Here is a 22,715-nt window from a genome sequence, read left to right on the forward strand (position 1 = left end):
TTGCAGCAACTTTCGACACCAATGTCAATGGTCCTCCGAAACTCGATTTACTTTCTTCAGCAATATCATTAATCTCGCTTTCATGTGCTTTCAAGATATTGTATAGATTTGCAAGAGAGTAACAATCAAAGCTTTCTTGTGTTTTGATCATCAAACTGATATTTCTTCCTTCCTTTCTTAAACCCATAAGTAGGGGAGATTGAACTCCAGTAATGAACGTGTCACTCCATAACTAGAACACTTGAAGATCAATTCATTCAATCGATCATAGTATAATTCGATTGATTATGTTTCCTTCTGCTTGAATTCTCCCAACTCTAGCAAGCATTGTTTGACCCAACTCTTCTTTGTCTTCTCATTACCTTGATATTTCTCCTTCAGAGTATTCCAAATTTGCTTTGTAGTTTCACATCCTTAAACATAACTGTAAACTACTTGTGGAAGAGCACCACATAATTCACGCATACATTTCTTATCGTTTTTTTTTCATCATTTTTCCTCTTGTGATCATGTCCTCAGAAGCTATAGACGTACCAACATTTACTAACATCTCCTGATCAAATTGACCACTTTTGATGGATCTCATCAAATATTTATCAATACCCTTCATATAATCCTCCATCATGTCAGCCATTACTCATAATACTCTGGAGTCAACATCGGAATCCTTGTTGATGATCCGAACAAGTGAAAGAAATTAGTCATCGTGTTCACATTCAAATTCGCCATTTTTGTACATATTTCGAAGAAAGAGATTTTTTATTTGAATAGAAATCTAAGAAAGAAATCAATCTGAAATCAATTGAACTAACACACAGAGTGCATAATCAATTCAATCCAATCAACTGACACCAGATTCCTTATTCAATTTGCGGAAAATTTTGAATCGAAAAGAGCGATTAAAAAAAAATGATATATACGAGAAAACTTCAATCGATTGAGTAAATCCTGCTCTGATATCAAATGATGTGAGTTAGAAATTGATCAAGAACACAATATATTCAATAAAAGCACACGAGATCTAAAAGATCTATTTGGCTCGATTATAGTCTAAAGAGTACAAGAGAGTTTTTGGTATAAGTCAAAACGACGCTCAAGTCATTACCCTCCTCTATGTACTTACCCCATTCACAAGGTACAACAAACTCAAAAAATCCAAGCACTAGACATTAAGTATCAAAACTCAACTGCGTGTAAATAGATATAGTGTCGAAACCATACTACTTTTGACACTTTACAGACATTGACTACATTCGACTCCTCATTATATATACATTCGACCCAACAATTAACCTAACTAAAAGGCTAAACAAAAGTCCCAACATAAACCCAAAACCAAATTACTTTCTTATGCTAATAAATCTACACTAATAATTTTTAGTTTAATTTTTAACTTAGTAAAAGATAGTTAATTTACATTGGTTTTGGGTGCTTTTAAATTCGAGAAGCAGTCGGAGAAATACAAACTCTGTTTTTCTGTCATTCATGGAAGTCTATAATGTTATTGTATCACATCGTTTCGACATGTTATATGTTTATTAAAGTCTCTCATCTCTTCTAAGGACTCTTTTGGACAAACAATATTGAGTTCCTTTGTCGCCCAATAAACACAAAGATGTAACCCAATAAACACAAAGATGTAACGTGGGGTTGTTTTATATACATTCATATAATATAATGTTCTGATTTTCATAATTAAAGAATTTTTACAATGGTTTTGAATTTCCAACTGAATTCTTGTTCATCAACACAGTTATCATGATTGTGTAAAAGAATCGTTTGTATCTGTTTGGATGGTGTTAGAATTCTGAGTTTGACCACTGTTGTAACTATGTTGACCGTGCCTCTCACGCCGAAAGTCTCTCATCGCTTTGAATCTCAGATCTTCGGAGTAACCGCTTGCCTCCGGAATTATCTCCGGCACACAAGTTTTCCCGTCGAGCATACTTACAACCTCTGTCATCGTCGGCCTCATCGACGGAGAACCGTTCGTGCACAAAAGCGCAACTTTCACCATTGTTTCCGCTTCTTCTTTGTTGATTCTCGACTCCAATCTCTCGTCAAAAAGCTCTTCATAGTGTTTACTCGTTTCCAATCGACAAGCCTGCATAATCGATTCAAGAGTAATCAGATCTAGAGACAAATTTCAGTTAACTCAATTCAATTTTGGAAACGTACCCAATCTAGAAGACAAATGCAATCGTTTGTTGGAATGTAACTGTTGTTGTTCTTGCCGCTGACGATTTCTAATGCTAGAACCCCGAAGCTGTAAACATCTGCTTTATCGCTCAAGTAACCCCAGAGTGCATACTCAGGTGCCATGTATCCTCTGCAAATTGATCAAGATCTCTTAAGCACAAAAAAAAAGGATTAAAGAAACAAATTTTTCGACTATTTTTGAAAGTATTTGAAGGATTACATTGTTCCAGCAACTCTGGTGCTAACGTGAGTCTTTTCATCCTCATTTAACCTTGCCAATCCAAAATCTGATATTTTAGGGTTTAGATCTTTATCAAGCAAAATGTTTGTTGCTTTGATGTCTCGATGCACGATTTTGATCCTTGATTCTTCGTGAAGAAAAGCTAAACCTCGAGCAATTCCAATACATATCTTGAACCTCGTTGCCCAATCCAACATCAATCGATTTTTACCCAAATCTATATTAACAACAAGAAGTTAGTGATACATAATAAGGAGAATCAAATTGAAACAATAAGAATACTCACCAAACAAAGCGTTTGCGAGGCTGTTGTTTTCTAAGTACTCATAAACAAGCAACAATTGGTCTCCTTCAATGCAACATCCATGGAGTTTAACAAGATTCGGATGTTGTAAGCATGAAATCACACCAATCTCATTCAAGAACTCACGGTTTCCTTGCCTTGATTGAGCGGAAAGTTGCTTCACTGCAATCACAGTGCCATCACTCATAGTACCCTGCAACCATCATGCAAATGTTACAAACTTAAAAATCACTATCACACAAATGAGTTTTTTACGATTATGACCTTGTAAACCGCTCCAAAACCTCCTTCCCCGATTTTGTTTGAAGGGTTAAAGTTGTCCGTAGCCGATTTTAGTTGTTTCAACGAAAACGAAATGGTGTTGAACTCCATTCCTTCAAAATCTTTTCAAGAAAAAGTTTGAGTAAATACAGATAAACTCACCACTCATGTATGCATAGTTATGAAACCTCAAATTCATAAGCAAAAATTTAAAGAGATTAATCAAGATAAAGAAGTATCCATACCTTTTTCCTTACTTCTTCGGCCTTTAAAGCATTTTCTCCTCCACAAAATGACCAAGATTACCAATACAAGACACGGAACACCAATCCCAACACCAATATAAACGTCCTTTTTCGTCTTTTTTCCACCCGTTGAACAAATTTTAAAGTCTACAAAACGTAAAACTCCATCAAGATTCAAAAACCAAACGAGGGAAATTTTGTGATGAATGATATATTTTCATGCTTACATGGGTTAACATCAATAGCCGATACAAGAGGTCCATAGACTCCTCTTGTAGGAAAACGGGTCGTCCCTTTACCCGCCCAATAAAACCGTATCTCTAAAATATTATCGGTCACACTAGCATTGAACGGTACAACCACCGCCCTTTCAACCCCACCGGCCTCATCTTCAATATTAAAATTCCTTCTAACCCGCCGTCCCTATATAACATACAACTCAGATAAGACAGCAGATAACAGACAACAGACAGCAAACAGCAAACAACAAACAACAAACAACAGACAGATAGAAAATAGAATCACCTGAATATAAATATCAAATATCCGACGACCAAGACTTCTATACGTGCTATCGTTAGTGAATATGATCTCCGCAAAGTGCAAATTGACCAAATACTCCCCGTTTTCCAAACAATAACCGAAGTAAGTGAGTGTAAGTGGCGAGAAACGTGCGGTTGTGTACAATGGTGATAAGCTTGTGTTCCCTTTTATAGAATCTACGTATCGAGTGTTTTGAAAAATATTGTCATCCATGAAGTCTCCAGTACTACTAAATCCCCAATTCTTATCACTTTCATATAATTTTGCTGCACCACCATCCACGTCAGCATCTCCTTTATAAAAAACCGATCGCCCATTACTTTCTCTGACAGTCACATCATTCCCACCACAATTAACGTGCACCGAACACGCATCTGCCATAAAACAATATGAGAATCAACATAAAGTTGGGAAAATGAGGCTTTTCCCATCAAGTCCAAATCTTTTACAAATTTTCCCTTGTTTATTTTTTTTCCTTCTGTGTCGTCTTTTGTCGAAAAATAATATCATTTTAAAATGATACTTACATTTCGGACACTTGGTATCCTGGTTGCATGGAAGGACATCCTGTCTGTTGAGAAAATCGTCATAAGTTTATTTTGTAGATTGTAGCTACAAAATAAAAAAATATATATAAATGATAGTAAAAGTAACGAAAACAATCTTACATCGGGTTTCCAGTTGAAGAGCTTCTAAACAAGTTTAAGTATATATTCCTGATATAACAAGAAATGCACTAACACTTTATTAAAAACAAGAGTATGCGACAAGATGTCACAATATATTACTAATATATAAGTAATGAAATATATTCCAATAGGAGTTTTTACGTGTTTTGTCGACATGTGGGTTGATTAGGTTCTTGCCATGTAAAATTGTTGTAGGAAAGATCACTGCACCACATTAGTTAAATAAAATTGGTAATTTCTTAAAAATTAAACATTTAATATTAACAAACTTTTTACGAAATAAACTTACATAGAAGCCCCATTTACCAACAATGCATCCGGTATGTCTCCACTTAGCATGTTACCTGTCAAAAACCTATCAAAAAACCATGTTTTGTTACCTTTAAAGAGGAAAAAGTTACAACTTATTGTCACCCTTACGACACATTAATTGTGTTAATAGTAAAAGACAATTAATAGTAAAAGAATCACAATAAAATTTGAAAAAAGTGACACTTACACTAAACGTATGCTTCTCCCTAGGATGTTGTTAGATATCCTCCCTACTAAATTGTTAAAACTTGTATCCCTATCAAATTCATTAAAAGGCGTCATTAAGAATATGTATATCATCAAGAATCAAAAGAACCGAAACCCATTTAAAATTGATGTACTTACAACAATTCGAGTTCTCTCACTTGCCAAATATAATCGGGTAATTCTCCAGAAAGATTGCAGTTTCTCAAGATCCTAAGTTTATATAAATTATCAGTTTATGTATTTGTTATTATAAAGATCGATGTTAGAGTTAATGAGTTATCAACATACAATCTTATTAATCCCGTGGCATTTTCAAGTGGAGGAAATCTCTGAGTTGGACCACTTATGTCACTAATTCTCCTGTAATAATGGAAATTAACCATGAGCTTATAACATTCTTGAGATAAAAATATAAAATATCACGAAGAACAAGTGGGTCCCATGAGTCAACTCACAGATCATTTAGGTTCTCGAGAAGAGATATGTTTGAAGGAATAGGTCCAGTGAGTCCACTCGCCACAATCTCTCTTCAAAAACATCCAAATATTAGAATTATGACGTGTTTGAAGGTATAACAAAAAAAGTAAAATAAAAGAATAATGCTTTAACAAAAAGAAATTAAAGTGGGATCCAATAATATATCACAAATAAATGAAATTGTGTTGCTATTTCTTACAATCTAGAAAGTAGTCTCCAATTTTGTATAAAATCGGGTATCGATCCAGTGAAGTTGTTTTCATTTATCCTACTGCATTATAAAGAAAAAATATTCTCGATTTTAGCATTCAAATAATGGGAAAATCAAAGAAAAGTCAAAGACTTTACAAATTTGTTAGATTTCCTAGTTGACCAAGCGTAATTGGCAGCCTCCCAGTGAACTGATTTGAGGACAAGATCCTGAAATTTAATATTTTTTAGTAAAATCGCTAAATAAACTTATTTTTGAACAATAATTAGGTTTATAGATATTACTTAATTGTTCTTACAAAGATTGCAAATTGATTAATCTCCCTAAATCTGGTGGAATGGTTCCCGAAAGTCTGTTCGCTTCAAGGTCCCTAATCAATAATTTGAAGTGGATGAGTATATATAAACAAAAAGAATTTGACCCTTATGGTAAAATGTCCAAATTGCCCTCAAGATAAAATGAACTTACAGTCTTGTGAGAGTGGTGATATTGCCAAGTTCTGGTGGGATTTCTCCGGTTAATCTGTTTCCAAGAAGCGAACTGAATATGAAAGAATAAGCTTAAGATTAGAAACTTTTTAGTTATGATAAAATTAGGTTATGAAATTAAAGGGTAAAAAGGAGATTTCACATTTCTTCTAACTGTGTTAAACCCCATTCAGGTGGAATCGTCCCTTGTAAGTAATTGTAAGCAACATCACTGCAAATGAATGGGAATATTCTTCAATTTCGTTAATCTGGAAAACTTTTTGTAATAAAATAGGTTATGAAATTAAAGGGTAAAAAAGAGATTTCACATTTCATCTAAAAAAGGGGACTTACAAGGACCGGAGGAAAGGAAGGTTTGCTAGTTCAGGTGAAAGAACGCCGTCAAGACTATAAAACTTGTGTGTGCTGCATACACGAAAAAAATTATTTAATTTCTCTAACTTTCTACTAAAATCATAGCCAAAAATGATATTTTTAAATAAAAAAAGTGAATAGAAAAAAAAAAAAAAAAAGAAGGGAGTTTATAGTTTATACATCCTTACGACATGACAATTTGTATCGTTTTCAATGTTGCAATTGCATCCGATGCTTGCATTAGCTTCTTGAGACAGCTTTGGGACTTCGGAAATGGTGTCGAGATTGCAATTGTCGCCATTAAACCTCCAATTTGTTGCATTCATGGCAGCAAGAATGCTTACAACAGCTTCCACTGAATCGAAAATAAAAAATCAATCTTTTTTAAACCAGAGTGTACAAGAAAGATTGCAATCATCATTTGGTCAAAACTCGGCAGTCAAACTACGCATAAAGTAGGATTTTGATGATTTGGTTTAATATATCATTAGATTCAGTTCCTCCCTAAATTATAACCAATAACAATAGATTAATCATCTTTAACAATGAAAAGATGTAGGATTTGACTTTTAAAGACAACCCAGGTCATAAAATTCTTACAATTTGGGAGAAAGAGCTTGATGCAGATACTGAACTTGTAAAGAGAAGAAAAAAAATGGGGGTTTTCACTAAATGTTAAGAAAAATTAGGTTACCTTCTTGTTGCGGCACAATGGATTCAGCAAATTGTGGGAAGGGGACGAAGATGAAGGTTAGAAAGAGTATGAATGAAGCTTTACTTTCCGCCATTGTTGCAGAGTTCAGGAGTAGGTGGGGGAGAGGAGAAGATAGAGACGAATGTGGGAATGGGTGTGAAATTATTTGAGATCGATCTGCTGCAGTTCTTGAAGATTCAAGATAAGTCAAATCTGCAAATCCTTTTTTAATTCTAGTAAGCAGTCGGCATGAAAACTACTGATGATGATAGATTCATCGTTCAGATGGGTGTTTCTTAACTTATTGAGAAAAAACGTGCGGATTATGACTGGATTATGGTGGCGGTTATAATATGTTACGGTTAATGAGAAAAGTTGAAAAGGGGTTTGATCGTTGAATGTTTAATTGCATTTAGTTAATTAAACTCTTAACTATTAAATTTTTAATTGAATGAGATCTAGTGCCATTTTAATTGAAAAATAATTTTTTAAATCTTTATGTAAATATCATAAATTAGATTTTGTAATAAATAATTTTGGTTAAATATATCTCATTAAATTTTTAATGGTACCAAAAGTTACAACTTCAATTTCTATTAATTTTTTGGATAATGATTTAGAAGACTATCCAAGTTTAAATTTGTTTAAAAAACATCATTCAAGTATTACATATTCAAAAAACACCATGAGACTAAGATATATGCTCAAAAAACATCAAAGAAGTATATATTATGTTAAAAAAACACCATCTTTATGGTTTATGATAACTTACATCAGTAGTCTCTAATTTTTTTTCTCAACTCGGACGTTCCTTAGCATTTATATTTATTTTGTTTTCGAATCAAGATCGAGTTAAAAGATGAATATACCCTTATTAGTTTAATTTAACATTTGTTTTTATTACTTGTTAATTATTTATACAATTGATATATTTATAATAATAGTGACATAAATTGTATAAATAATAAATAAATATTAAAAATAATGTTAAATGAAAGTAATAAGAGCATATTTGTCTTTAAACTCGATCAGGGTCCGAAGTCGAAGCAAATTTAAACTAAATGGACCGTATGAGTTAAAAAAAAGTTAGGGACTAAATATGTAAGTTATCCCAAACCATAAAGATGATGTTTTTTTAACAGAACATGTACTTCGTTGTTGTTTTTTAAACATATGTCTTAGTTTGATGCTGTTTTTTGAACATGTAACACTTGAATGGTTTTTTTTTAACGAATTTGAAACTTCAATGGTCTCTTAAGTCATTTTCCCTAATTTTTTTGACGAACATGGTATATGTGGTTTTTAAATTATGTATGATTGGTTTCTATTTTTTTTCATTTTATTACTGATTTAATCTAAAATTGTTATTATATAAGTGTTTATTCTATTTTTCTTTTTCTTACTTTTTCCAGCAAGATCAAACTTACCAATTAGCCACTAATTATAAGGTTATTATTCCGCTGCGATATATCTCACCACTTCGTATCATAAAAAATAATTCTCACTAAATGTTTTATAATATCTTAGTTATAATCGTACAACTAGTGAGTTAGCAAACTAGCAACAGGCTGCAACGTAAGCCTTTTTGTAAGGTAAAGTCAGTTCTTTTGAAGACTATATTTATAAATCTATGGGATATAACATTGTTATGCATGATCCGTTATACTTTATTAGGAAGCTCCACCGCATCCGAGGCGCGGAAACCAAACGTATCAAATGAAAATAGTATGAACACATGTTGATTTTCCATGCACGATTTTTCATGTTTGGTGACTTTGTCTGTAGCAGATTTTAAAGTAGTTTGTCCCACCATGAAACCCTCAGCCCACGAGAGGGGATACCTATGTATAGTCCATACATGCGTGTTTCCCTCCAACCCATCCAAAAATCAAAATATCAGCCGGTTTAAGGGTTGACCATTTTTCAGTTGAGTCAGTCAAGAAATCCACAGTGCCTCTTTCTTGGTGGAAACCCCGACACACTTAAATATGTCAAATGTGACAAAGTCTATACCCGACTAAACACCCAATTTTTATCGAAACAAACTTAGCAATTAAACCTAACTTTTATGTAACGTATTATTATTTTGATAATAATGTTTGTTATAATAATTTGAATTTTTATAATTCAAATTAAATATTTTATACATCCTTTATACCATATTTTTTATATAAAAACACCATCATTTTTATAAAAGCATGCCAAGTTTATAAAGGTTTGACTTTTTTTCTTTTATAAAAATCACTAGTTACCAAGTTGTACCTCCATCATAAATAAGCAACTACACTAACCCTAGAGTAGTACATGTTATATGCCATTTTATGTATCTTATAGGGTAGTTTTTATTATCATTTTAGCATCATATTTTGTATATTTGCGTGTCATTTATTTAAATAATGTTAAGCTCATGTCTTTCGTTAGAATTCCTGTACTACTCATGTTTTTATGTCAATTTCAGATAGTTCAAATGGAATAGTGCTTTGGGAGCAGCTGGATGCATGTTTGGAACTTAAAATGGAGCTTGGGAATTATGAAGGATTATGAGGAATTCTTGCAAGATGCTTTGGTCAAGAAAAATTCGATCGAATTGATCACACAAAGATAGAATATGCAATCTAAAGTTAAAGGATGTTGCTGACAGCTTTGACCCCCTGTCAGTATTTTGACCATATCTCATGAACCGTAACTCTAATTGACGTGATTCAAAATGATCTAAAAAGTAGACAAAATTTCGGACGTCTTAGGAAAAACATGCAATTGCAACATGTGTACATGCGATCTTAGCTTCCCTCTATGCGATCGGAGGTATCCCAAAAAGTGCCAAAATAGCATCCTACTTCATTAAAAAGGCTTGTGATGCTTTTTCTCAAAACATGCGATTGCAACTTTGAAACATGCGATCACATGCGCGTCGTTTTTGCTGTTGGACGTATAAATAGACCCTCATAACCTTCCAGTAACCTAAGTTGGCGATTACATAGGTACCAGATGATGAAAATAAAATTTTAGAGGTGTTTCTTCTCCGATTTCAATAATTTCTGAAGATCTGAAGACTGTGGATCATCTATTTCAGATAGATTAGTTATATGATGTCTTTTTTCATTTGTTTTTATAAAATTTTAGCCATGTTTGGCTAAAACCTTAGTTTTCAGTTCTGCAAAGACAAGTACTTTTCATGTGATTGATCATTAGATCTACTTTTTGATTTCTGTTTCTATCTAGATTCTTCAGTTTTGTTCTTAATAAATGTTTGGTTTTAAATTCTTGTTTATCTGATCACCTCGCTAGGGTTTTATCATTCCAGTTAATTAGTTAATAGAATCCATAATTGTTCTAATTAATTAGTAAAAAAAAAATAACAAGTATCAGAATGGTTCCGTTTTGGGATTTAACTCTGGTATAAACTGAAAAATCATATCTTTACGCTTCCGAGCTTGTGAGAAGTATTGGATATTATTGGGAAATTTATAAAGAACTTAATGCAATTTTTCTGATTTAATTAAGAGCTTATTTAATTAAACCGTAAAAACTTAGGGTTAAGTCAAAGCTTGTTTTGATTAACTAGTTTAGGTAAAAGAGATTATACTAGAGCTTGTTAGTTTTTCTCAGTACTAGCTTAGATATAGCGCATCTCAAATAATCAGATATGGGTTAGTTGCATGATTAGGAAAGTCGCACCAAAATTGAAATCGTTTTTATTATTGATTTTCGTCTAATTTAATACTACTGCAAAATTTTAGTTTTTAGTTTAATTTAAATCCCCCTTTTAATAATTTATGTCTTGACTAGATTGCGCCTGATGCAAAAAGGCATTGACTTTTCAGCTGTGTCCCTGCGGATTCGGCCCTTCTTCCATGTGTTATATTTTTAGTGAAACCAACAGTGATAATTTACTTGTTTAATACGCACACGACAGCGTGTTAACAATACACCATAAGTTTAATCCTTGTCACCCCATACCCCTACCCACCCCCAACCCCTTCCCCCCCCCTCTCTCTCTCTCTCTCTCTCTCTCTCTCTCTCTCTCTCTCTCTTTTATTCTCGGCCGAAGAGGCCTTCATCATCATCATCATTTTCTTCATTTCAATCTTCTTCTCCAAGGAAAAGCTCTTATCTTCCATAGTTAAATTCTTCCAAGTTGGTTCTTGAGTTTTTGGTAAGTACTTCCTTCTTAATCTAGTGAATCTACACACTTATAAACTAGTTTCAATCCATTTACGAACATTATCATGTGTTACTATTCATAGGATCTTTAAATCTTCAAGTGTTCTTAACTAGAATCTTTCCATTTACAACCTTTTATCCACCAACAAAAACACACATAAGGTGAGTTCATACCCTTTCATTTTCGATTTTTCCAAGTTTTAGGGGGGAGAATACAAGTAAACTTGTACAAATATACAAGTTGTTATGCATGCATACTTATATGTTGTGTAAAATGGCTAAATACATGAAATAAGGTTATTACCTAGCATTATGAACATTTAGATGTAAAAGTTTGTTTAAAGTACAAAACTATGAAAAACAAGTAAAAACATGCTATATGTTCTTAAGAAAAAATTATAAACATAAAACTATAAAAACTAGGGTTTTTATGAACATAATATGACTTTTCTAGATACAAATAATATATTATAATAAACCATAATAGGTATAGTTTATGGGACATGAACACTATTATAACATTTTGAACAAAGCGGATGATTATATAAAGATATATATAATTATTTTATACTATTTTATTATCATGGAAAAGTGATAATTACACATACAAAGGTTTTTATTACAACAAAACGTAAACACGCATTGAATCAATTTTTAAGACAAAGTCTTCAGCATACCTACCAGAGTACCTATAAAAGTCATGTATTATTTCCAGAATCTCCCATAAGAGAGCGTGATACTTGTGTATAGATCTATATGGGCCTGACAATCCTACACCTAAGCTACTTGGTATAGCTAGACCGGTAGGTCTGGGGTGACAAATGTCTAACATTTCGACGCCTAAAGAATATCATAACAAGCCATCTATGTTTTAGCACAATTATTATAACTCACATGGGGAATCAATGATACATTTAGTTTACGAGAAAACATACATTCAAATGGTTTTATATAGATTAAAACTACATATTACTATTTTAAGTGTAGAAATACTTATCCATTTCGGTCTTAGAGTTTCTAAGACGACAACTCATTTTAAGGAAAATATTGGATTTTCTGGAAACAAACACTATCATTTTACAAGGAAAAGCTTACAATTCTTCATACAAACTCTTATGAACTCACCAACTTAAATGTTGACACTTTTCTAAAAGTGTCAACTTAAATGTTGACACTTTTCTAAACTACATATTACTATTTTAAGTATAGAAATACTTATCCATTTTGGTCTTAGAGTTTCTAAGACGACAACTCATTTTAAGGAAAATATTGGATTTTCTGGAAACAAACACTATCATTTTACAAGGAAAAGCTTACAATTCTTCATACAAACTCTTATGAACTCACCAACTTAGATGTTGACACTTTTTTAAACAACTTGTATTCTCAGGAAATCATTAAAGCAGGTAACTACAAGCTTTTCAGGATGGGACTCTAAGGCGTCAGAAAAATCTTTTCATCATCATATTGCAATTGGTTTTAAAACATACAAACCTTACAACAATGTAACTCTTTCAATTATAAATATGATGGTTTTGTTTTGCTTTGATCACTATTATACATATTGTTGTGATACGACTCATGAAGTCATCCATCCCCAGACGTTTCTGCCATCTTGGTTTGGGGGTGTGACATTTGGATATAACTTAACCTTCTCCACAAAGAGCATCCAAAATATATTGATGTAACACCCAAAATCTTGAGGAACAATTATAAGGAATGAATCCCATTTTAGGGATTAGAACACGACGTGCTGGAGGAACCAACACGATGTGTCTAGTTAAGGACAATTACGGAGTTTAATAAGTCAACACATCATGTTGTGGTGTCCCAACACGATGTGTTGGTGGCAGGGAAGGAAACCCTAATTTTTAGGGTGTTGCACCCTATTTAAAGGCCTTAAGTCCTCATGTATGGCCTCCTTACCAGCCTCCATTGCCATTAAAAACCTAATTCATCCCTAAAGCTTTCTTGGTGGTGTTCTTGAGCCTTGAGTGGATTTTGTTGTTATTTTTCTCATCTCCAAAGGAAGCTTTGAAGATTGAAGGTGCTTAGCCTAGACGGATGATCATAGATCCAAAATATCTCCACTTCTTGCAGTCTCTCTGAGGTATCAAGTTTGTATCTTGGCTTGTGTATGGTTAGATCTCTTCATGGATAGTTTATTATGATTTTGGTCTCCTTTTTGGGTCTTTAGATGAGTTGAGTTGTTTAAGGGCATGTTCTTTCGGATCTGGGTCTGTTTTGGTATCCTTGAGCATAAAGGTGCAAACTTTATGTGAGGAATGGTGTCATGCATACTTCAAGTCCCCTATTAAGTCCTTTTTTTTAGCTTAAGAGCTTCACTTAGTCATATATGGATGTCAAGTTGGAAATTTTACATGACAATCCAGCTCAAGGAGGTCATATCTATGTTTTGGGGACACGTCTTTAAGGATTAAGTGCTTACTGTATTAAGCTATTGAATCTCGGGAAAACATGGCGTGTTTGCAAGCCAACACAGCTTGTTGGCTGGGGATTTCCTGATTATCTGGATGAGGAAGGAACACAGCATGTCCAAGGGGCAACAAGGTATGTTTGGTCAACATGGGTTGTTAACTTTGACTTTAACCAGAAGTTTGATCAGGGTTGACCTTGGGATGTTTTCGACCATGTTTGGGTCTTTTGGATTGTTGAATTGGGCCTTGGCTTTGGGGACAAGTTATAGAGAGGGTAAAAAGGTCTTTTACCCTAGTTTGGATATGTGGTGTGGGTCAGATCCGATTATTGATGGATGCTTATCTTGTGGTTGATATCTATCAAGCCAGCAGCCAGGAATTATCTGAAGGATTCAGCAACTCGAGGTGAGTTTCCTCACTATGTTTAGCGGGTCGAAGCCACCAATGTCGACCCATGGTTTACTATGTATGGTGCTAGATGTATGTATGGCTCTTGCATGTGTGTGTGTGTGTGTTTGTATGCTTACTGAGCGGGGACTGATGGTTATTCTATATCTAGTTATACATATATGATTGTATGTGGGCGGGGCTTGATGATTGTACAATATGCTATTATCTTTGTGATTTTCACATGTGTTTGAATGTTTATATGATTATATGGTTATGAGAGTGGGGGTGGGGTCCGTATGTCAGTGGGCAGGATCCAATATGTTAATGTGGGCGGGGCCCATATCTCAGTGGGTAGGGCCCGATATGCAAGTGTCGGCGGGGTCCGTAATGCGAGTGTAGGCGGAGCCTATTATGTGCTTAGATATGTATAGTATTTGGTATTTTGGGGAACTCACTAAGCTTTGTGCTTACGGTTTTCAGTTTATGTTTCAGGAACTTCGGTTTTCAAATGGAAGAGCTCGAGATGGTTGAAGGACACACACCACATGTTTCTACATTCTATGATTTACTCTGATTTGATGATGTTTTGCTAAATCTTGATTCCTACGGTTTTAGGGTAATGATATGTATTAACGATTTATAAAATCAAAATCGAAAATTTTATGTCATTATTTTTGGGATGTTACAATTGAGCTTTCACCCTATCTCTCCTACACTAGGTTCCTTTAAGAAAGGATTTAATGCCCCCAAGGACATTTTCAACATCCACTATAAGGGGAGGTTCTGAAAATATGGTGTTCGACATGGAAGGTGGTGGTTTGTATGGATGTTTATCCTCAAATGATGGAGCAACCATCGAGGAACCCAATGTTCTTTCCTCCTAAATGTACTTTTTTTCCTTGTTGCTCCAGTCTTGTATTGTCAACTAAGTTTTTAACTAGCTTAGCGATACCGTATTTAGTTCCCCAAGGAGCTAAAGCGCTTAAAATATTACGATGTTGCAAAGACTTTTTGTTACCATACCTACTTTCTTGTATATTCTTGGGCCTAAACACCTAGGAAGAATTAACAATGCAAACCACGATTCAACGGACCTGGGATGAGCAACCACCTTGAAAAGGGTTGCTATCAAATCCTGAGAGAAAGCCATATGACAATTATGAGGGATGCTTTTGATGTTGGTGATAGGTATCAACATTAGCCCACCTGTCTCCAAAACCCCAATGTCTTTTGCTTCTTTACACCTCTATACCTACGCTACCAACCCACCATTTCATCCTATTCTTTACCATCCTTCATCGTTGACTACTTTAACTTTGATGATTAAACACCACCGCTAAGAACACATTAAATAAAAATATTTTGATCACTAATTTTATGCCTTCATTTTAGCCACCACCTAATTATCTTCATCACCCAATATTATCATCTCCTCAGGTAGTCGATATTATGATTAGACCTTCATCATTTTGACACTAGAACCATATATTTAGACTAACATCATCCACCTACCAAACCATCCAACTATAATCAAACTTAAGCAAATCCACATTGATTTGTTTCTTTGGTTGAAACTAGAAAACACAAAGAAAAAAGGTAGAATAAGAGACATGAAGATCAAGAGTGAAGTACGAACACCTATAATTTAGAAAGAAAAAAAAGAATCGTGTTCATCACCTCCACACACATTTCCCTCATCATTTTCCACCAATCAGATCCCCACTAACCATCACCACCATCTCCATTATCGTTAACCTCCTTGAACCATGATTTGGTTTTCCTCAAGAGTTGGAGCATCAGAACGAAGACACTAGTGAATATGAACATTGAAACTGGAGCACTAGAAGCATCGAAACATTAGAAATTAGGAACTAGAGCATCAGAATGTAGGTGGAGGAAATCGGGAGTGATGATGTTGGTTAGTCATCACTGACGTTACTAGCATCCATCACGACAATAGTGATTTAGAGTTGTTCTCTATTCCCTACAACTTTCCTTCCATATTTATCTATATATCTCGAATCATCAAGTTCCTCTTTTAATTTCTCACCCAATCGATGAATTAGAATTGGATGAAGAGTTGGAGGGATCGGGGTTTCTCTAGCGAGAAAGTGATGAATTAGAATTGGGTTAGGTTAGAGAAAGAATGAAACAAAAGAAGCGGAAATAAGTGGAACTTGGGGGATACATATAGGGTGAGTTTCTCTTCTTTTTCTAGATTAAATTTAAATAAGCCAAAGGATAAAAAAATAAAAAGGTAAAAAAGACATTTCATGTGGCTCAGGGACTAATCATGCAAGTTTTAGAAACCACAAGGACTATGTTTGTCAAAAAAATTAGAAAGGGCTAAAGTTGTAACTTTTTGTAAACCACGAGGCCCATTTATATAATTTTGTCTAGAATAAATGAAAGATAATGCAATATCAGAAACTGAGTCATTGGCAACTTAGAGTTGAAGTTATGAAATAGTTTGGAATAGAGCTTGGTGTTGGGCAATGCAAGAGGGAAAAGGAGTATGATTTGACTCTAATTGAGGGTGATATTGTGGAACACTTTGCTAGAATGTTATCTTATGCTGAGGAAATAAGAAGATTAAACATTGGTTTCACAGCCAAAATGGATGTTAACTGAATGTCGAATGGTACAAATTACTTTAGTAAATTTTATGTTTGCTTGGTTGGACCAAAAAAGGGTTTTATGGATGGTTACAGAAGACTAAGAAGGATAAATGGATGTCTTCTCAAAGGCATTTGTAAAGGGGAATTAGTTGTTGTTGCAAGGAGGGATACCAATAACCATCTATTTCCTATTGCATTATGTGTTGTGTGTGTCAAAAACAAATTAAAAGTACTGAAAAATGGTTTTTGGATTTACTAATTGATGATCTTGATCTGGACAGTGGACAAGTATTAACACTAATTTATGACCAACACGGGGTACTATGTTATTTCTCATGTTTTTAATATAGTTTATTTTATTAACTTCATGTTTGTATAGGTACTAATGGAGGCTATCAAGGATTTACTACCTCATTCTGAGCACATGCAGTATGCAAGACACATCTTTTCCAACTTCAGGAAAATATATAATGGAGCCTATTTTGAGAACATGTTCTGGGCATTAAGTAAAGCAACTACAGAAGTTGCAGTAAAAGAGAAATAAAAGAAATCTAGTTATTAAAGCTACAAGAATATGTGGTGTTGTAAAACTCGCCGAGTTGGTTGATTACACGTCTATGTACTCCCTATTTGCCCCCTACCGACGCGAGTTACAAAATTTGAGTACTCCCCAATCGGCCCCTTACTAAGAAGCAAGCAGTGTTGTAAAACTCGGCCAACGCGGTGATTAATATGCATAATGTTGGGTTATTGATGTTGCGTCTTGGTCTCGCTTCCTAGTCCATTCTTTGTGCGGTATGATCCTGTCCATCCGTATCTTATTTTCTAGGGTTTGTGTATTTATAGATGCTTGCATGCATCTTTTACGTAACCGATTGATTAGGGTTTTACGGTGTAATTATAGAAGTTATCTTTTTGTAACCCCAGAATCGTCTACAGCGGAAGTTCTTCACGGAGCTCTGCTGAGGATTGAAAGTTTAATCATTCGACAGATTCAAATCCATTCTTGAGTATTGCTTTACATTCTTTATATACCTGTTTCAAATATCTATTCGATCATAAAGGTTTTTAACTCATCAATTGGTATCAGAGCCGGAGGCTGTGTAATTCATACACATCTCTTCTGTGAAAGAAGCTATTAGGGTTTGTTCCGCATTAACTAATATTTATTGAGCCGTCACCCCATAATTGACGTATCTCATTACTTGTTCGTTTTGCCCTAATATTATATATTACAAGTCTGATCTTTCAAACAGGTTATTTGATCAAGCATGGACGAGTCTCCATCTAATCCCATTAATATTTCGAACAGCATTGGATCAACAACCAAGATTCCCATCCTTTACACCCAAGATTATGAAGTCTGGGCAAATCACTTTGAAGACTATGTTATAGGATCTGAGGACAATGGATACCTTATCTGGGAAGCAATCGTTTCGGGACCCTTTGCTCATTCTGCAACTTCAAGGATTATTAAAACTCAAAAAGAGTATAATGATCTTTTGAAAGATGTTAAAGATGTTGCCCAAGACGAAAAAGATAAATTTCAGTGCAATATTAAAGCATTGAGATTAATCAAATTCGCTCTTCAATCTGACACTTTCAGGCTGGTGAGTTCGTGCACTACTGCCAAAGAAATATGGGATCGGCTTCGCGAATTGTATTCTACGGACGAAGATCTTTAACACTCCATTCAAACCTTACTCTTATCCGAGTTTGGTGAATTCAAGCAGAAAGTCGAAGAAACTGTGACTCAAACGTTCGATCGCTTCAATCATCTTCTTAGCAAGATGATTAAACATGATATTGAAAGGAAGTTGATTGAGCAGAAAGTCACGTTTCTTAACGGCCTCAGATCTGAGTGGAGAGCTGTTGTGTCCACAGTTAAAGCACATGAGCAATTCAAATCTTATTCTCTAGCGAAACTGGTGGGTATACTGAAGTCTCAAGAGAAGATCGTATTACAGAAGAAAAACGTGGTTTCAGGTCTTGGTTCATTGGCCCTCTTGCCGAAAAGCAAAGCGGTGATAGAGGACAAAGATCTCAACTTGGATGATTATGATCTCACGTCTGAAGACTACGCTATGATGGTGTCAAACCCTAAGAGATTCATCAAGAAGAGACTCCCCACCAACAGGAACCGAAACTGGCAAGGAAGCTATAGCGCTGAAAAAGTCAAAAATGAACCGAAAGCTGAAGAATCAAAGAAGGAACCGAAGGCGGAAGGAGATTCTGGAGTAAGCTACTTTTATTGTGGAAAAAAGAACCACTATGCAAAAGACTGCGTCCTCAAAAAGATGGCAGAAAAGGACGAAGAAAATGATGAAGAAGCTGTGTTGATGAAAAAGCTCGATGAGTTAAGAAAGAAGAAATCTGATGCTAACCCTTCTATGAATGCTTTAATTGTGCAGGGCTTGGTAGCTGATGATGAGTTCGGTGGCGTGGAGGTCTGGTCAACTGACTCCAAAGACGAAGAAGTAAGGAATCCTTCACATGGAAAGGCTTATGTAGCGAAAGAAGAAAGTAGTGGAGGAAGATGCTTGATGGTGTCTGACGTTTCTCAGATGAGGGGATACAACACTGATGGTGGAAATGATGACAAGGAACAGCAGAATCTGTGCTTTACTGCCAAACCACTCAACGTGCAGTTCAGCGAACTTGATGAACTAATCAAGAAGGTACAATCAGTTTTTGTCTCATTTAAAGTCCCACTATGCTCTTATGAAAAGGAATTAAAAACTGTTAATTCGAGAATCTCTCATCTAGATAGTAGTTTAACTCAAACTCGGGTCACCAATTCTAACCTAACTGATCAATTAAGCAGGGTGTCTTCGAAGAGTGAGGAACGGCGGATGTGGATCGAACTGAAGGAGTCGGAGTTAATCAAAATAAAAGATGAAAACATTTATTTGCAAAGAGACAATTTAAAGCTTTTGAAACAGCGAAATGTTTTTTGTCTAATTGCCAAACGTCTTTATACTAATATTACTCAGCTTCATTTGAATTGTGAAATAGCGCAAAAGATTCATCGCATGATTTTACCCTTTCTTGAGTTTAAAGAAGATGAAATTGATGCTGATGCTTATAATTGTGAGAGTATTATTTCATCTGAGGATGTTAATCCAACGTATTTGTATGGTCTAGACAAAATTGAATCCTTCATTAAGTCCAAAGACCATAAGGACATGCTGAAAAACCTTTTGGATGAAAATGACAAACTGAATCTAAGGACCGAAACCATACAAAAATTTGACTCATTGAATGCCAAGTTGAGCTCAGAAAATAAGATTGATGTTGAAAATGCATCTGAGCTTAATGAGGACGATAATATGAGTGAAATTTCTGTAGAGGACACTGTTGATTGTTCAGAATTTGTCAAGAATGAACCCGAGAACCACAAAAATCTTATTTCAGAAAATTCTGTGGAGTTCGCTCGGTTGTCCCAACAAGAGTCCCCGAAACTTAAAGAAAAAGCTGTTGTTTATCAAAAGGTAAGGACAACAACAAATTAGGTGTACAAAGTCACAGGTGTAACCGAACATCAGACAACCGAACTCACAGCCATTGTAAACGAAGACAATGCTGATGGTTGTGATGAATTCTTCTGGTCGGCTCCTATTGACAATGCTGATGAAACTGTTGGTCTATCAGAGCAAACTTCCTTGAAAGCAAAAGGAAGATACATTCCTGAGCCACTCAACAAACCTGATAACTTTGACGTGCCGAGTTCCAGTGGTACAAAAGATGTTCCTAAAGATAAGGAAGATTCAAGAGAATCAACATCGGTTCAAAGTGGACCTGTTGACATCAGTCAAAATCAAAAGGCAAACATCCATCATCAGCCGAAACAGATGCGAAATCAAAAACGAAAAAGGAATCAGAGATACAAGAAGAATCTTTCTGAAAGAAAACAGTTTTGGCAATCTCAAAATGCCTATTTCTCATTTCGTGACAAAAATTTGAATTCAGAGAAAAATACTGTTGGATCTCAAGAGAAAAATAACAACCGAAAGTAGAGGTTTGGTTCAAAGCACAGTAATAACCGAAAGCAGAAGTTCGGTTCAGAGCACAGTAACAACCGAAAGGAGGAGTTCGGTTCAGAGAGCAAAAGAGACCAAAATTCTAGGTTCGGTCCCACTGATAATCAAAACCGAAAGAGTCACCTAGAATATCAAGTCAAGAAATCATCTCAGTCTAAATTCTCTCATTCTAACTCTTCTAATTCTTCCAATCATTCTTCTTCTCAACCCCATTCTAAATCCAATTCTATTCAAACTCAAAAACCTAAATCTCCAACTGACCTGAAAGAAAAATCAAAGGTTTCGTCAGTTAAATCAGAGACTAAACCAAAAGTTCTAGATCCCACAAAGATTAAGGTTTACACCATCAAAAAGAAAAATGAAACAACTTTGATAAAAAGAACATTTTTTGTTGACATCTCTTTTTCTGCTCCTGTTCCTGTGAAAGGCTCATGTGGACCCAAGAAAATTTGGGTTCCTAAATCTGTTTAATTTGTGCAGGTTATCAGTGACGAGTAGTTTGACGAAGAATGGTACATTGATAGTGGCTGCTCGCGTCACATGACAGGAAGGAAGGAAGAGCTAAGGGAATTCAGATCTCTTTCAAATGGTGGAAACGTCAAATTTGGGAACAACTCCTTCGGCACCATTAAAGGCTACGGGATGATTACAAACGGTGATTTCTCAATCAGGAAAGTTGCATATGTAGAGGGTCTACAACATAATCTCATCAGTGTATCTCAGCTTGTTGGAGGTATTGGTCTCAAGGTCTCGTTCGATGATGAGGGTTCGGAAATTATTGACAAGAAGACGAACAAAGTTATTCTCAAATCAGAGCGCAAAGGTGAAATGTTTCCCCTAAATCTCAAACCAATCAAAGGGAATCCAACAATCTGCTTATTATCAAAAGCACAATCTGATGAAAGCTGGTTGTGGCACCGAAGGCTTTCTCATCTCAACTTCAAGGACATCAACAAACTTGTCGCCGGAGGTCATGTTCGTGGTCTTCCATTGCTCAAGTTCGATAGAGAACATTTGTGTGCGGCATGTGAAATGGGGAAGCAGAGTCGTCAAAGTCATCCATCAATTATAAACACAAAAGTTGTTGAACCACTAGAGTTACTTCACATTGACTTGTGTGGTCCCTCATCAATTGAAAGTATCGGTGGTAGCAAGTACATTCTTGTTATTGTTGATGACTTTTCACGTTTTACATGGGTGTTCTTTCTAAAGCTTAAATCTGAATCGACTCATAAACTAAAGATGTTCATCAAGCAGGTGGAAGTGCAACTGAAGAAAGTAGTTCGAAATATCAGAAGCGACAATGGGTTGGAGTTCAAAAATAAAGAATTTGAAGAATTCCTGGAAGAAAAGGGAATCAGTCATAACCTCTCAGCTCCCTACACACCTCAACAAAACGGGATTGTCGAAAGACGAAACCGATCCTTATGTGAAGCTGCCCGAACAATGCTAAGTTTTGCTTCCTTACCTTTATACTTTTGGGCTGATGCTATTTCTGCTGCTTGTTTTACATAGAACAGGTCTTATCTTAACAAGCGCTTCACTCTCACTCGTTATGAGATCATCAACAACAGGAAGCCGAACGTGAAGTTTTTCCATGTGTTTGGTTCTAGGTGTTTCATTTTCAATTCCAAAGAACACCGCAACAAGTTTGATGTTAAAGCCGACGAAGGGACATTTCTGGGTTATTCACTTACTTCCAAAGCGTACAGGGTGTTAAACAAGCGTTCAAGGAAAATAGAAGAAACCTACTACGTGACTTTTGATGATAGCTATGTTAAAAAGCTAAAGGCTAACACAGACACAGCTGAAGAAATCTTTCCTCTAACTGGCCAAGTCA

General features: G+C 35.2%; 1 protein-coding gene across 1 annotated transcript; it reads right to left on the minus strand.

Annotated features, from left to right (window-relative positions):
* Positions 1-1,670: 1,670 nt before the first annotated feature.
* LOC145003914 (putative leucine-rich repeat receptor-like serine/threonine-protein kinase At3g14840) lies at positions 1,671-7,503 on the minus strand. The gene is made up of 24 exons (XM_078962819.1): positions 7,226-7,503; positions 6,712-6,886; positions 6,511-6,582; positions 6,320-6,388; positions 6,158-6,229; positions 5,988-6,059; positions 5,827-5,898; positions 5,678-5,749; positions 5,457-5,528; positions 5,290-5,361; positions 5,140-5,211; positions 4,982-5,050; positions 4,772-4,837; positions 4,624-4,686; positions 4,462-4,509; positions 4,321-4,364; positions 3,776-4,167; positions 3,478-3,673; positions 3,251-3,397; positions 3,009-3,127; positions 2,727-2,937; positions 2,420-2,657; positions 2,179-2,329; positions 1,671-2,104 (listed from the first exon to the last, which is right to left on the minus strand). The coding sequence occupies exons 1-24, from the start codon at positions 7,317-7,319 to the stop codon at positions 1,757-1,759; spliced, it is 3,006 nt and encodes a 1,001-aa protein (XP_078818945.1). The 5' UTR covers positions 7,320-7,503; the 3' UTR covers positions 1,671-1,756.
* Positions 7,504-22,715: the final 15,212 nt, after the last annotated feature.

This window comes from Lactuca saligna, chromosome 7 (assembly GCF_052625555.1).
Source record: "Lactuca saligna cultivar CGN05327 chromosome 7, ASM5262555v1, whole genome shotgun sequence".
In the NCBI taxonomy this organism is placed as follows: Eukaryota; Viridiplantae; Streptophyta; class Magnoliopsida; order Asterales; family Asteraceae; genus Lactuca; species Lactuca saligna.